The sequence below is a fragment of the Micropterus dolomieu genome, linkage group LG17 (assembly GCF_021292245.1).
Source record: "Micropterus dolomieu isolate WLL.071019.BEF.003 ecotype Adirondacks linkage group LG17, ASM2129224v1, whole genome shotgun sequence".
NCBI lineage: Eukaryota > Metazoa > Chordata > Actinopteri > Centrarchiformes > Centrarchidae > Micropterus > Micropterus dolomieu.
In genome coordinates, this window is record NC_060166.1 from 25,926,222 (window position 1) to 25,942,720 (window position 16,499).

General features: G+C 39.2%; 1 protein-coding gene across 2 annotated transcripts in view; it reads right to left on the reverse strand.

Moving 5' to 3' along the window:
* The window catches only part of dhx36 (DEAH (Asp-Glu-Ala-His) box polypeptide 36), a 31,446-nt gene extending 16,326 nt beyond the window's left edge, over window positions 1-15,120 (reverse strand). For both annotated transcript variants that reach the window (XR_006828701.1, XM_046073132.1), the window contains exons 1-12: window positions 14,595-15,120; window positions 13,444-13,601; window positions 13,110-13,223; window positions 12,747-12,954; window positions 11,925-11,963; window positions 11,598-11,768; window positions 10,815-10,894; window positions 3,996-4,070; window positions 2,960-3,126; window positions 2,756-2,837; window positions 2,478-2,618; window positions 582-687 (exon numbers count right to left, since the gene is read on the reverse strand). Coding sequence is in view for 1 of the 2 variants with exons in the window: in XM_046073132.1 (XP_045929088.1) it covers window positions 582-687; window positions 2,478-2,618; window positions 2,756-2,837; window positions 2,960-3,126; window positions 3,996-4,070; window positions 10,815-10,894; window positions 11,598-11,768; window positions 11,925-11,963; window positions 12,747-12,954; window positions 13,110-13,223; window positions 13,444-13,601; window positions 14,595-14,843 (1,590 nt within the window). In the remaining variant the exon portion in view is untranslated. The remainder of the gene's footprint in view (window positions 1-581; window positions 688-2,477; window positions 2,619-2,755; window positions 2,838-2,959; window positions 3,127-3,995; window positions 4,071-10,814; window positions 10,895-11,597; window positions 11,769-11,924; window positions 11,964-12,746; window positions 12,955-13,109; window positions 13,224-13,443; window positions 13,602-14,594) is intronic.
* Window positions 15,121-16,499: the final 1,379 nt, after the last annotated feature.

A 16,499-nucleotide genomic window follows, 5' to 3' on the forward strand; every position in this document is an offset into this window, starting at 1 on the left:
AAATTTGAACAGGTAACGTTACTGAAATAGTGACCAATATGTGCCCTATATATATATATATATATATATATATATATATATATATATATCTCAAAATGTTTGCTCTGCCTTCATTTCGTGCGCACCAGCTCCTGGTATGGGCATAGTTAGTCAACTGAAAAAGTTAAACATTCACAAAAATCAGAAAACTTAAATTAAGAAATTTAACAAGAACTGGAAAGAGAAAAAAGGGAAGAGGCGTGCGTTGGAAGAGCATCTGTTCTGCCACTCATTAGCACAGATCTGCTGCCAGGACCTGTGTTATTTCCTCTGATTTAATGTCACTCTGTTTTTGGAAGCCAGCCCTCCTGTTCTTTCCATCTGCTCTACCTAGGAATGAACTACCTTCGTCTGTTTATCAACTTTTATTTGATCTGACACAGTGACACAAGGACTCAGTGGTTTTAGACTGTTCAGACCCACAGAACATGTTCCCTGGAATCCCATTTTCCCAAGTACAAATGTACTTCATTAAAATGGCAAAGAAACCTGAATTTGGCCACTTTCAGACAACTGCCCTGCACATTCAAGGTTAAACTCGCCTCATCCTTAAGCACAATATGGCGAATCAGTGCCAGGATCAGCTCCAGGTCAATCTTCTCATCATTGTCCAACATCTCTAGTACCTCAATGGTGTTGTCAGAGTATCTGTAAAACATGGGACACAGACAAACAAATAAATACAGCATCTTCTGAGCTTTAACACAGCAACAAACTTCCCAAGTTTCCAACTGTTCCCTTACTTGTTGCTTTGGCTGTCACTCCGGGGTACTGGCTGTAAGAGATTTATATATTATACAAACAGATGTTTTTCTCCTGATGTTGTGTAAAGGATCAAAGCATAATTCTGTATGATGTTGAAGATGTTTTTTGCAGAAAACTGCTTTGACTCATATTTTGACAAATACAAAACAAAATTGGTGTTTCCTTTTGAATCATTTTAGTGCATGTGAAGCATAAGTCAGTCAGGGATCAGCACAAACAAAAATGCACTGCACATAACACCAAATTAAATATCATTAAAATAGAATTTGCATATGTTTTGATCAAGTCTATCTTAAAACAATAGTACGTGCCCATTTGAGCAATGAAACCACTTTTGCATGCTGTAATCATTCATCCTAATTCTTAATGTGCTTTCAATGTAAGTGATGGGGGATAAAAATCCACAGCCCTCTTTCTGTGAAAAAATTTATTATCTGAAGCTAAAATATAGAGCTTCAGCTGTCCAAGATAGACAAATCAAGCGCATGTAGCTTCCAAAGTTACTGTCTTTTTGTACAGAATTCTTTCTTTGTGCCATTATCCCTCCAAAGCATCTCAGCGAGGAAGCACTGTCCAAAGAAACACATAGAGGGATGTTCTAAACAGACTGTAACTTTGGAACATACCAATTCAGACTGCAGCAACAGGAGGAATCATATGAAGAAAAACCTGTTTCAATGTTCATATGGGCACCCAACTACTGTTTTAAGAAAAACTTGCGCTAAATGGGCCCTTACCTTACATTTGCCACCTAAGCCTTAATTATATTTCAGCATCAAGGACTTACTGTACTCGCATACAGTGTGGGAAGGCAGTGTAGGAGCAGTGTAGGAAGTGATCTACAGTTCTGCCGAGAGCTTTGCCAAATTGATTTTTGTGGTGCTGTCATAACATGATCGTAGTACTGTGCCATCACGTAGTGCTTGAATACACTTTCTACAGGTACAGTACAGCAGAAGTAATCATGTTTACATTCTCCTGCATTCACTTTGTGACACAGAGCAGTAATAATGGTGGGAAAGACGGGGTACTGCACTGTAAATAGCTGTACTAAATTAAGAAGAATGTTTGTTGAGTGTTATTGAGAAGACGATGACATATTAAATGGAGCTGGTCCCCTCAAAAAGGTTGAAGCAGTTGCAGCAGGGAAAACTGCATCAAAAAGGTTTAGTGCAAAGTGGCAGTTCCAGTGTTTGTCTAGTTCATGTTACCGTTATGCAATTATATATTTGAAGAGGAGCAACTAAACAACAACATTGCCTTTTTTTCGTACTTTAGGAGACACTAGCCATCGGTTTCAGTGCAACTGTATAAATCAGTGTTTACATGACAAATCTATCAAAGGGTCAGATGTTTCAAAGCAATCACCATGCTCTATATTCAGCTTGTTTTTTTTTTTTTTAACACACACACACACACACACACACACACACACGGGTGTTAACTTGGAAGTCCAAATTCTCAAAGAAATGGGAGTTATTTATTTTAAAATGTGTCACATAGCCAAATCCTCCCATTTCCCACCTAAGCAACACATCTATCAACCTGGCAGCTGCTGCACCAATTTAAAAGGCGGTATATGCGATTCTGGAGAAAGCCAATCCAATACACTTTCTGTCAAATTCAGCAAATATCTCCTCAAGGTCCTGGTACCCTGATTTTCACCAACTCACCTGCCCTGCAGTGTGCGTGCATAACAAGGCCAGCTCTCCTTGTATTCAGCCTCTTTCTCCTCCTTCTCAGGTCTGGAGTTGCGCCCTTGCAAAAAGCCTCTTTTCCACGAGGGCCGACGGTCCGGATTCTGGGGACGATACCTGGCAGACACACATCAACTAGTTTATATGACACTCTTTTAAAACAAAAGGGATGCAGTGATTCCATTTATATTTGTGTCTGTGCATATTAAGGGTGTGACTGTTTTTGTATGTGTGTGTGTGTGTATGTGTTCTACCTGGTCATCTCCACAATGTCCTCAAGGAGGAACTCTTCCACTGGGAAAGTCAAACCAGGGATGTGGATCATTGGACAATTGTCTAAAGGGAGATTGACACAAGAAAAGGGGCAGGGGTGAGAAGGGGAAACAATCTTAACCAATTAAACTGCAAGATTTATGCCGAACAAAAATGATTAAGTATATCATTTGTGGGTTGTATACCAAAATATCTTGAAAACTTCTCTGCGTTGAGCGTGGCACTCATGAGGATGACCTTGAGGTCATCTCGGAGGTTGAGTAGGTCCTTCACAATGACGAGCAAAACATCAGATTGCAGGTTCCTCTCATGGATCTCGTCCAGCACCAGGTGGCTTATACTGGACAAAAATCTGACACCCAAGAAAAAAACAAAAAAACAAGTCTTTTGTTTTTATTATGTCCTCACTAGTCCAAAGAAAATGGCAATTATGTGTCTATTTTGGCTGTATTTGCTACCTCTGCTAAGAAGAAAAAACAATTTGCTGCATTTTCGCATTCTTAAGTTCAAGTCGTAGCTTTAATTAGAGGCCACACCCATTTCTACCTAATGAGACTTGCCACTAATTTTAATATTTGTTTTTCCTCACTATCTTTGAGATCTAAACTAGAAATTAACAAAAATCCACAATACTGTTCCGACTCATCTGTACAGCAGAAGTCTGTAATGATGAGTTGAAAGGGTCTGTGGGAGTGAAAAGGTTAATGCATCACAAATGTGGTGGCTGGAGACAAACAGTCACACCAACACTATCAACTGTATACAGCTGCAGTTCATACAGACTGTGAGCTTGTAAGTCGACTGTAAGTTGCAGCATTTTGTCAGACAACTGTGGTCCTAAAATGACTAACTACAGCTGTGCCAATTCTGAAAGAGAACAAGACAACAGGAAAAGCTGGCACACTCACTTGGTCTCTGTGGTTTTCACTCAGAATGCAAGGATGAGCACGCAGGGATGAGTCAACATAAACTGTGTGTGCGTGCGTGTGTGTGTCTGTGTCTTCATTTCTCTGCCTATGAGAATGGGGACCCATACTAATGCATCTTCCACAGACAGTGGAGTTAACCACAAATCAAAGAGGATTAAACACAGGGGGAATATGAGAGCGAAGGAAGGAAAGCTGGAACAGAGACACAGAAAGGAAAAGCAGAGAAGAAGAAATGCTGGGAGAAGATGTGATGAGGATGAGGAAGCAGGGATTGGGGGGATGGAGGACTCACGGGTCTGAGCGAAGCCACTGAAGAATAATGCCTGTTGTGCAATACAGGACCGAACCTTGTCTCCGTGGTAACCGGCTGAGAAATGGGAAAGAGAAAAAAAATTACATTTCTCAAATGACACAAATTAACCAAGGACAGAATAACGTGAAAACAGAGGTCGTCTTGGGTTTCTTCCTACATTTGGGTATGCTACTGTTAAAGACTCCATTTTCTTACAGATATTTCCATGTTCCATTTGAGGATTCAACACAAACATTTCTTTTATTTTAAAGTTGGTTGCTCTAAGATTATTTCATAGCAGCAATATCTTAATGCTCAGCCTGTACAGAGGAGTGTACATAAAGTAGAGACTGATGTTCCTGCTGATGTAGTAACGTAATTGGTTCATAAGTCACTGTTCACACAAATCTTTATTTCATATTTGCATAGGCATTAGTTAGTGATGAAATGTTTCTCCATGAAATACCAAACCATGAAATTAATTCTCATTTATTTTCATCCCAAATAATCCCAGCAGAAACTTATCTTTTATGACATCTCAAAAATGCATTTCATTGACAACGGAACCACATTAAAGGCTTCACTGTATTTTGGGAGAAATAACACTAATATCAATAAAATTATAAATGTATGAAGGACTTTAAGGTTACAAAGTATTTTACAACATAGACACACAATGTAAACAAAGTAAATAAGCAGAGCAGTGAAACAAACTAATAAAGAGTGGGCTGTATTAACCCTGATAAAAAGTTGGGGCAAATAGGAGCTGCAGGGCCTCCATTAACTGATCTCTCACACTCTCTGTGCAACATGTACAGTTTTTCTATACTGCAGTACTACCTGGGGATAGATTTGCTGAGTGGTTATTGGATTAAGACACTGTCTGGAGGTCAGGTAATAAAGCAGCACCATGTTGTACTTCAGCAGTGCATATCCACTTACAAATTTTCAATCAAATTAGGAAAAAACTCTAGACACTAAGGATTGAGCTTCCGGGCCCCCAGAAACAGTTGCCTGCATTGCCTGGTTGGTAATCCAACCTTGCACATACTGAGAGGGTCCAATCACCTTTCATTTTCAAGTAGATAGTTAATAATTAACTGGATTGAGGCTGAGAATCTCAGGTTGTGTTAACTCATAAGAGATTAAAAGGTGTATGTAGGCTTTCATTCAGTACAATTCAGTCAGTGATCAGTGATCAGTAGCACTTCATAAATTCTGAAATCCAAGATTTGAGAAGCTAAAAACTACATTTACTCATTTGGCAGACGCTTTTATCCACAGCGACTTACATTTGAGGAACAACATACAATCATTAACAGAGCATAAAATACATCACGAGATCTACAACTGACAATACATAATAAAAGCAGCAGTAAATACTAGTAAGCGCTAATGGCACATATTGCATCAATGGGGTAAATACCTAGGGAAAGAAGTTAGAGTTGACAAAAAGTGCAATCAATACAAGATAATTGTAGGGGATATAAGAAGAAGAGCACAGGAAGTGCATGTTAGAGGTTAGGAGTTAGAGGTGTTATAAGAGGAAGTGTTCTCGGATGAGATGAGTTTTCAAGAGTTCCTAGAAGTTAGTGGGGACGCCCCTGCTCTGATGGCGTGTGGTAGCTCGTTCCACCATCGTGGTGTCACAGATGCAAACAGCTGGGACTAGGATTGCTTTGTGTGAAGGGATGGCAGAGCCAGGCGGCGTTCGTTGGAGGAACGTAAACTTGTATTATGGAGTTTAGGTAGATGGGTGCAGACCCAGTAGTCACTCTGTATGCAAGCATTAGTGACTTGAATCTGATTCTGGAGGCCACGGGGAGACAGTGGAGGTCACACAGCAGTGGAGTGACATGTGTCCTTTTGAGCTGATCAAAAACCAGATGCGCTGCTGCGTTCTGAACCATTTGTAGGGGTTTCACCACACAAGCTGGAAGATCCGCTAGGAGGGCATTGCAATAATCGAGGCGAGAGGTAACCAGACTATGGTCTATAAGGTGATTTTCTCCAGATATCCAAACAATTTCACCATTGCCTCTGGCTGTTTGACAGTTTTGTCTATTAACTTTATTGGCTGTAAACGGTTTCCTACTTTACATTCGTTATAACCACCATTTGCTGCACAATATCAGCACCAGAAAGAAAACATTTAGATCATAACTGTCTGAGTTGTGTAGACTAGTTTTAGAAGTAATACACTGTTTCCCTTTAAATGTGACTGCTGTTGTCAAATACTACATTAAAATGTGTTCTGACCAATTTGTTTGTATTACCCACTGAGAGATCAACATAAAAGTAACGTGTGGGGGACTGATCGCATCAATGGAAGTTTAACAAAAGTGCCAACTTTTGCATTTACCAAGTGAGAGGCACCCATGGTCTCAATCAGTGACAGTGGGCAGCAAGCTTAAAAAGAAGCTTTTTTTAAACTGTCTAGACTTTATTGAAGTTATTTGATACAAACATGGGTATTGTTTTTCTCCCTTAAGGAGAGCTGTAACTCACAACTGCAGTAACTTCATCAAAGAGAAAAGCACCAAATTAAAAGTGTGAAAAGTGATCTTACAATTCAACATTCAGTAATCATTTTTCAGTCCATGTTTTTACTTTCTCATCCCCTGCTGCAGTCTCCATTCATATCACCGCAGCTTCTTTCAGTTCTTGTTTGTTTTGGGGTGTTTCTCCCTTCAGTCTCTTCTTAATGAGGTGAAATGCATGCTCTATTGGGTTAAGATCAGGTGATTGACTTGGCCAGTAAAACCTTCCACTTTTTCCCCCTGATGAAGTCCTTTGTTTTGTTGGCAGTGTGCTTTGCATCATTGTCCTGCTGCATGATAAACTTCCTCCCAATTAGTTTCAATGAATTTCTCCCTAAATTGATGACCTCAAGGTCAAAAAAAAAAAAAAGATAAAATGTTTCTGTACACTTCTGAATTCATTCTGCTGCTACCATCATCAGTTACATCATCAATAAATATTAATGAGCCTGTTCCAGAAGCAGCCATGCAGGCCCAAGCCATGACATTATCTTCACCATGCTTCACAGATGAGCTTGTATGCTTCGGATCATAAGCAGTTCCTTTCTTTCTCCACAATTTGGCCTTTCCATCACTTTGGTAGAGATTAATCTTGGTCTCAGTCCATAAGATTGTGTTCCAGAACTTTTGCGGCTCATCTCTGTACTTCTTTGCAAATTTCAATCTGGCCTTCCGATTCTTCCTGCTGGCGAGTGGTTTGCATCTTGTGGTGTGGCCTCCATATTTCTGCTCTCCGAGTCTTCTTCGAACAGTGGATTGTGATACCTTCACCTAGGGCTGGGCGGTATATCGGTATTTAATAATGTATACCGATATAATTTCAAAAGAGATATGAAATTTGACAAAACCGTTTATACCGGTATAGTTTGATGTTTAGTTAATCAACATGTTTCCGTAAAGTCCTGCCAGCGTTTGCTCCTCTCTCTCCCTTCCTCACCGCGCAGCCCCACCCCTCCGTCTGCGTCTGCACGCAGCAGTCTACTCACAAACTCTCAACAAGATGGAGGGAGAGAGTGCTGGTTGACACTGTTAAAGAACTGGCTTGTAAAAACAAAAGCACGGTTCATTCAGTGTTTCCCACACATACGCCTTACTTCAGCGGGCCGCCCAGGTTAGGCGACACATTATAGTATTTATCAGAGATGTTACAAGTCACGACACTGTATACGCACTAGTCAGATGTTATTAGTTAGCTACCACGTTGGTTTTGTTTTGATAGGCTACGTCGTCAACACGCCTCCTCAACATGCAGCTCAGCTTCTGCTGTGAACGGAATCACTGGAGGAAAAGTCCAGAAGACAAGTTCTGTTTTTTTTTTTCGGTGACTTTATACAGCCTAGCCTACTACTGATGGAGAAAGTCACCGAAGCCGACATACAGGGAGAGAGAGAGACCATAAAGCCCCTTTTCCACTGCACGGTACCAGCTCGACTCGCCTTCTTTTTGTTTTCCATTGTGTAAAATTTGTACTTGTACCTGCTACCAGGTATTTATTTCGTATCACCTCCGTCTTATCTGTCTTTACATTCTGAGTAATGTTGAAAAGTTTTAACTTAAATCAAGAGACAGCCCGCTTAGCAGAAAATACCGATATACATTTTATTTATTTTTTTAACAGTACCGGGACATAACTTTTTGGCCATATCGCCCAGCCCTACCTTCACCCCTGCACTGTGGAGGTCGTTAGTGATGTCACTTACTGATGTTTTGGGGGTTTTCTTCACAGCTCTCACGATATTTCTGTCATCAACTACTGTTGTTTTCCTTGGCCGACCTGGTCGACGTCTGTTGCTCAGTACACCAGTCGTTTCTTTCTTTTTCAGGACATTCTAAATTGTTGTGCTTGCTATGCCCAATGTTTGTCCAATGGCTCTGGTCGATTTTCCTTCTTTTCTCAGCTTGACAATAGCTTGCTTTTCTCCCACAGACAGCTCTCTGGACTTCATGTTGGTTTATCCTCTTTAACAGGAAATGCAGTCTTTATAGGTCTGAACCAAGAATGAAAACTTAGTCATGCAGAGCTATTTAATGTTTGGAAAATCAACCTAAAAGGCAACACCTGGGCAACAAGAAACATCTGTCAGTCACATGTTCCAATAGGTTTGCTCACTTGAAAAATGGGGGGGGTTCAAACAAAGGGTGGTATGTGCTGAGTTGTTTAACACAGCTAGATGTGAATACCAGGAAATGAGAGCTGAAATTCTGAACTCTTGTCTCATACTCATCTTAAACCCAAATGTCTTCAGTGAACAACAAAAACCAAAGGAATTTGCCTTACCGTTCCAATACTTTTGGAGGGGACTGTACATCTCATCCAATCTCATAATCCATAGTGTATACTTCACTTTAGATTACTGCACCCTCTCATCGCCGCTCGCTCAGTCTGCACACCACTCAAGTGCCTTTCACCCCACCTTTGTCCATTTTTTTTCCATGTGCATGGTCTCACATAATTATTCCCATCTACTCACCCTTATATCTCCTGTCCTTCAAAAACATTTGATATCCTGTGGTACTAATTCATCTCATACACTTATCCATCTTAATTCAGCCCATCCATCAAGAAACTCCCTTAAATAAGAAAATAAGACTATGCACAGTCTTGATACATGGATCAGGCAGATGACCTCATGTGTATAACTACGGTAACTAAAGTGTTACCGTGTTACTACTGTAACTAAATCTATTTTTAAGATGTACAAACCCATCTGCCTCTGACAAAGCCAGGTAACACCACCAACTTCAGTCTAACCCTTGGAAAGCCATGCATGAAACCTGGAAACACCAGAGCTTTGTCAATCACTAGTAAACATCTGAGATGTTGGCGGCAATTCAGAAATCTGGAACCAGTCTAAGAAAGACAGAATCAGGGAAGGAAAACAATGTCTGTGCTTGCTGCAACAAAGGTTATTATAGTTTTGGATTTTTCATTAGTTTTTATTTTTATTTTGTTTTGACTTTTCGTTTTATTTATTTTTTAACGTGGGTTTGCTATTTGTATAGATTTTATTTTCTGAAAATGCTTACTTTTAGTTTAGTTTTCAGTTTCAGTTTTAGTATTTGATGCTGCAGGATGCCAAGCTCAGTTAAGTTTATTTTTTTCACAAAACATTAAACTACAAGTACAATCATTAGAAATAATGCAGATTTGTGAAAAGGGACACCCTTTTTAAGCTATCTGAAGCTTGTACATAGGGGCCCAAAAACTAAGAAAATATATATATTTGAAGTACTAACACATTGTCTAAATAAATACTATAAATAAATGAAGCACATGCAATCTACAGTATAATTTCTAACCTACATTCAGAAAACCCTAAGAGCAAACTACCCTAATCCTACTACCCAGTGGCCCCAAGAAATTCATTACATCAGTCTCTAGCTCTATCATTCATGGTTAAATAGGTGAAATACAATAAATGGAGGTGCATGGAGGTGAAATACAATAAATGGATGGACAGCTAAGAAACTGGAAGATAGTGTAGGCCCCCCTTGGAGCCACAAACAACATGTCCCTAGAACCCTGAAGGCAAGTATGACTGGAAAGCATTTACATTAAAATCTAAACCTATATTAATCAGAAAGGTATTAAAACAATGTGAAGCACAAAGACACAGGGTGGCTAAGATATCAGTGAGCCCATAAAACACCCACTAGCTGACATGCCAGCAGACACGTTAACCCAGGGCAAGGGGAGCTCACAGTCAATGAGCAAGTTTATCCCACACACAGGATGAGCACTAAGCCAGACCATCAGAACAGAACAAAACAAGGAAAAGAAAACCACCAAGACAGTGACTCACTACATGCAACCCAAACAAAACAAATCACAACTCTATTCAGTTGTTGCATTCATATTATTTTGAACACATGTATGTATAAAAGAAATAGAAATCCCATCAACTACGCAGTTAGCCTACCCCTAACGTTACATGGGGCTCTCCTCGTAACAGCATACCTGCTATGCTGCGGCCAGAATCGGAATTCTGAATCGGTCTGATCGACTTTTTAGAGACCTGTAAAGACAACCTACTGAACATATACTATTTTATAGTATATTATATATATTTTTAAGCCCCAGAGTTATGATACATTCTTAAGATGGTAGGCTAAATTTGTAATTGTCTTAATGCGGATGTTCAGATTTATGTCATTCCTTGACCACAAATCATACAGCATTTCTGTTGGTTCCTTCACCACTAAACCAACTGCTAATAGCTATTTAAACACACTGTAATTTCATTTTGTACAACAATATGTTTGAAAAAGTCTTCTTTACCTCTGCAGGCGGATTTGGTAACCACAAGAATTTCCATTCCCCACACTTTCTGCCCTCTCTGATGCTACACGCTCTGCTACCTGAGGAAGCACATGCATACAAAAAGTTTTAAGAACACAATCAGCCTGGTGAAAAAAAATTGCCATCACATTTACATGACTGATGCAGGAAAAGACACATGCAATGCCTAAACATCATATCACACACCTTAGAAACCAAATCTATCGTCAGTGTGCACACAGCAACATACAATCCAACTAAGGCTGAGCGATTTGGCCAAAAATGTTATCACGATAAAAAAAATTCATATCACACAATATCAATAATTATCACGATAAATGTCAAATTATTATTTCTTTCAAGTTTAAAGGCTGATTTTTGCTCGAGTGAAAGTTGAAGAAAGTAGACGGTTAATTGTGGTTTTAAACTATTCTTTATGGTCTGAACAAGACAAACACTTAATGCCAAACAGTGGATCACTTTCAGAACATTCAATGTTAAGATAAAAAATATGATAAAATCTTTTGTCAACAAATATGCAGTAAAATAAACTAAAATCCTTTTTCAGTCCCTTTTCCTCAACAAAATAAATATCTTAATAGAAGACTTGCATGCTAATTTGTTCATTATTAAGATAAATGAAATCAAATATTTATTGAACATTTATTGTACATGTGTTATATTGTCATTGAGGAAAATAATATTGCGATAATTATCGTTATTGTTTTATTGCCCATCCCTAAATCCAACACAGTCAGACCCGAAAAAACAAAGAGTACATACTGAGATGGCACTGATGCGACGAGGCTGCGTGCAGACCACCCGACACATCGAGCCCATGCCTCTGTTGATATAGTCATCTAGGATGAATTGGGTGACCTGAGTGGTCTTTCCACACCCCGTTTCTCCACTCACCACCACGACACGGTTCGAGTTGATCAGCTCCACCAGCTCCTGAGGACAGAAATGGATGGAAGCAGGTGAGAGGAAATGGAAGGATTACGAGATGAGGAAGAGAAGGGTGATGATAGAGGATAATAAGATTTAAAATACAAATAATTCATTTCAGCAGAAATGTTGTGAATAGAGTGTATGAAATCAAAAATGTACCTCTTTTTTCCCATAAGATGGTAGTTTTTCCCTGAATTTCTAAAGACAAACAAAGAGCAAACGTTTGTAAACACTGAATAAAATGAAAGATCTTTTATCTTCATAACTTGATAATGGGTACAGTTTCAACATACCAAAACATTTTATTTCATTCTTATAATAACAGATTCTGTGTAATGGTTTAGCAATAATTCAGTAAGTGCTCAATATTCACTCAGTGGAATAATATGACATTATAATATTGCGACACTGTGACTAATCTGCTCTTTAAATGAATGTTTAAAATATTTAACGTTATTTTGCATATGTAAGGATCACTGGGACAATATCCATGAGATTACTGAGATATTAATTCACTACATTACAGAACCGTATTCTGCATTAAGGCCTTGTACTAACCTATTTAGATCTGTAAACATAAACATCTGCTGACCAGTGAATCTCAGAGTAACCAATATAGCAACACATTCTCGCAAACCAAGTGGCATGTGTTTATAATTTATCAAAACACAGATGCATCATCTCCAATTCAATCTCCCTTTTGTTGTATCATTATTTAAACTCCACTCTTCAGTGCTTAAGTAATCAAATTTCCCCGCAACAATCACCACGCAACATTGATCATATCATCTTATTTAAAGAAATTTTATAAAAAAATAAATAAATCAACAATAAATGTATGGCAAAGTTGGCATTGTGATACATGTAGACAAATGATATAATAATTTCATTCAACATAATGAACTGTCAGAGAAATACAACCCAGGCACCACCAAGGTCATTTGGCTTATTTAAGTAGGCTTGTTGAAGCATTATACTAACCAACATTTCTTTGTACTTTGGATCTGATTTCTTGCTCCGCAGATCTCTCTTTAAGGAGTCATCCAATGAACTGTCTCTGACTACTTCCTGAAATAAGAACTCAAGATCCTTGTCTGTCTTTCTCAGTTTCTCTTTCCCCTCCTCCTGCTGCTCCTCTTCATCCCATGTGTCTGGAGGCTCATCTTTAGCAACTGCTGGAGAGAAGTAACTAAACAAAAAGGTTAAAAATTGTTAATATGCTCAATGTAGTGGGTCACCAGACAAAACTTGGTTGTTCTGTGGTTAAACCATCAAATGTTAACCTATATTTCTGGAGCAGGTCACATATTTCATAGCATGCCTCTGATTTGCTTGCAAAGGTACCGTTGAGATTTGTGAATTGCTTTCTCCTGGCCCGGACTAATGGTTTCCTCCTCTTCCACAGATTTGACCTCGATCTTCTGTTTATCCTCTTCAGGTTCATCCCCATCAAAGTAACTGCATAAACGGATCAAAAATACATTAATTAGAGTCACACTTGTTTCAGCAGTCCAACGAAGGTTAAAATCAAGGGCAACTGGACTTGGTTGTTTCAGCAGTCACAGCTGGAAAAATTACTTACACTTCAGGAACTTTGATCCTATCACGCTTTTGCCACTTTCTTGATGGTAAGCTAGAAATTCTACTCAAACGGAAAGGCTATGCTAGTTGTTCTTACCAATGACCACCTCTATTGGCAGATGTCGACCTGTTTCCAGATGTAGAAGCTCTTGCATCCCTGCCGTCTCTCCATGGATCTGGCTGATCATTTTGGACCGAGTTAAGCAGCTTGGTAATGTGCTGCTCTCTGGCTTCATCCATCTGGACCACTGCCCGCTGCGCACATGGAAAGGGGAAAGTTCAGTCATAACCTGGCAGTTAACCTAACCAATTGTGACACTGGGGTTTGACTTGAAGCAATTTTTCCTGGTGTTGAACCAAATTTATTTATTATTTTATTTTTGTCCAACTATAAAAATCTCACTGAAACAGTGAAATCCATGTACCAGAGATACACATTGCTTCTGTCATGTTAAAAAATAATTTCAAGTTTGGTCGTTGTTGCATTTTAGTGACAGCTGAAGGATTGCTTGCTCCTTGAGCAAACATTCAGGGACATTGTATCTATTGTTTTTAGACCAATGTCTACCTACCCACTAAATTTATGAGGCTATGAGATGTGTCAGGAAATTGGTGCCTTACCACCTATGTGCAAGATTGTGCCCACAGATCAGCAGCTAACTTTGCAGTTAAGTTCAGAGGGCAGACGTATTTTCTAGCAGAAGTTAATATAATAATAATATAATAATAATAATCCTTATTTGTAGAGCACTTTTCAAAAACAAGTTACAAAGTGCTTTAACAAGTGTAAAGAATAATACAAAAAAAGATAAGAGCATGAAAATTTAATATAAAATTAGTAAAATACAATAAAATAAAAGGGATAAAATAAAGTCAAATAAGATCGGGAAAAGCTCTCCTATAAAAGTATGTTTTAAGAAGGGACTTAAAAGAGTTCACTGACTCAGCCGACCTGATTTCCTCGGGCAGGCTGTTCCAGAGCCTCGGGGCCCTGACAGCAAACGCTCTGTCCCCTTTAGTTTTCAGTCGAGACTCTGGAACAGACAACAGACCTCTGCCCGAGGATCTCAAGTGTCAAATATCACTATATCAAATATCTCAGTGAGGAAGGAATTCTCACCTAGCCATCTCTCATATACGTACTGAATGTCCTGATTTAAGTTTCTAACGTTAATAGACTGGCACGCTGCAGACAAACTACCCTGCTCAACACAGTGTGCAAGAGCATGCAACCAAACAGAACCCTACCGATCTCCGGTCAGCCTGTTTCCTCCTCACGGCTCCGTATCTTGCGTACCACAGACCTATCTCACGGCCCTTTAGGTGTGGAGGAGGACGGTCCCGCTGTCCACCTCCTCCTCGGTCCTGGTCAAAGTCGGAACTCTGTCCTCTCGAGCCTCCTCCACCTCCCCTGTCCCATCTTTCTTTGCTTCCATCCCTGTACCCTCGACCTCCTCTCCTGCCTCTCCCACCCCCACCGCCATATCCATAACTCATCTCCCCGTCAGAAACAAGCGGTGGTGGTGACACCAAACTCTGTCAGAATATCCGTCAACCGGTAACGTTACACTAGACGTGCTGGACGGATTCGTGGACCAGAGGCTTCAGTTAAAGATACTAGATTAGGTTACACTCCCGTAGCTCGTGACAGCTGGTTTCTGGATAGCTGCATGTGATACTTAAATCGTGGCCCACGAAGTAATTAACTCATAAAACAGATACATTCAGGTGGTGCTGCTGCAGCTTTCTCATTTCCATCCGGAAAGTCGCACAGTAACGACGTCAGAGTTTTTCAGTCGCCTGATTTTGTCGTCGGGCTCTGTGATTGGTTGTTCGCCCATCTCAAATCCTCTGTGCAGTCATCAGAAGGCTACATAAAAACCTTATCCTTTTTATACACAGAGACGTTTTACAGTCCGTGGTAGAAGCTATTATGAACAATGGAAACATTCTGCTGAAAAGTTCATCTTTCAGCATTGTGTAATAGCATATTCGTATTCATAGGACAGCCCCAACTCATTTGCTTTGGAGTTGTTGTAGGTTAGGTTCTTGTTTTGTGTGCAAATAAAACGTAAAGTATAGTAACGACAACCTACTATACTATATATAGTATATATACTGTATACTATACTATATTACTAGTTTGTCAGCAATGCTGACAAACAATGTAGCTAAGATGGTAATTAGAGCTGCTGTGACATTATCAAAATTGTGGCCAAATGTTTACTATTTCCGTTTACTTCAAAAGGAAAGGATCTCCATCAGAAAAAAAGGATTAACTCTAGTCTGATGTTATGTCGACACCTTAAAGGTTATTTATATGATATTCTGAATATTAATAGGCTATAGCAGCAAACCACTAAAGATAGTAGAGAATTTTAATAGTAATTAATAGTAATTAAGTGGCTGTGAACGTTGCTTACAATTCCTTTAAATATGGCTCATAAAATGTCTTGTAAACGATAAGTGACAATAAATGTAACAATACCTTTTTTTTACTTAAATATCACTTTACTAAGTCACCTGCATTTGAAATGATTGAAAATGAACTTCCTTATAAAGGTATTTTAATTAGTTTAATTAGGTGTACCCAATTTATTTTGTATTATTTTCATATTTTATGTTCTCCTCATTTAACATGAATTTTCTATGAGTCATGTTGCTCTGGTTTATTTTATTATGCCACTGTATTGTGGTGACTGTTTGATTTCTGTAAATAGTTTATCAGGCAAAAAAGAAAAGCAAAATGTGAGGAACCTCTGACTATTTATTCCCTAACCCCTGACATTTCATTTTACCCTTGGGACCTAGTCAGCAGTTAGGAGCAAGTCCATTTTGTGTCCCTGAAGAAGCAAGGATTGGAGGGGAGCATCCTAAAACTCTAATATATGCAGAGACTGTCTTTGCTGTCATTGTAACTGCTGTAACTGGCTCATCCTGCTCCCAGCTCAAAGGAACCTCAGGGAATTACCTGTTGTCTGGGCCTTAAAGGTTACAGCCAAATGAAAAAGATCTACCATGACTACTATAGACCGCATCACCTTAACAGTTCTGGCTCTGCTGTACTCTGGGTATTGTGGTGAACATCATCTATCAGCAGAATCAAAGCATTTAACATTTACATTTATTCTTTTAACACTTTTATCTATTCCA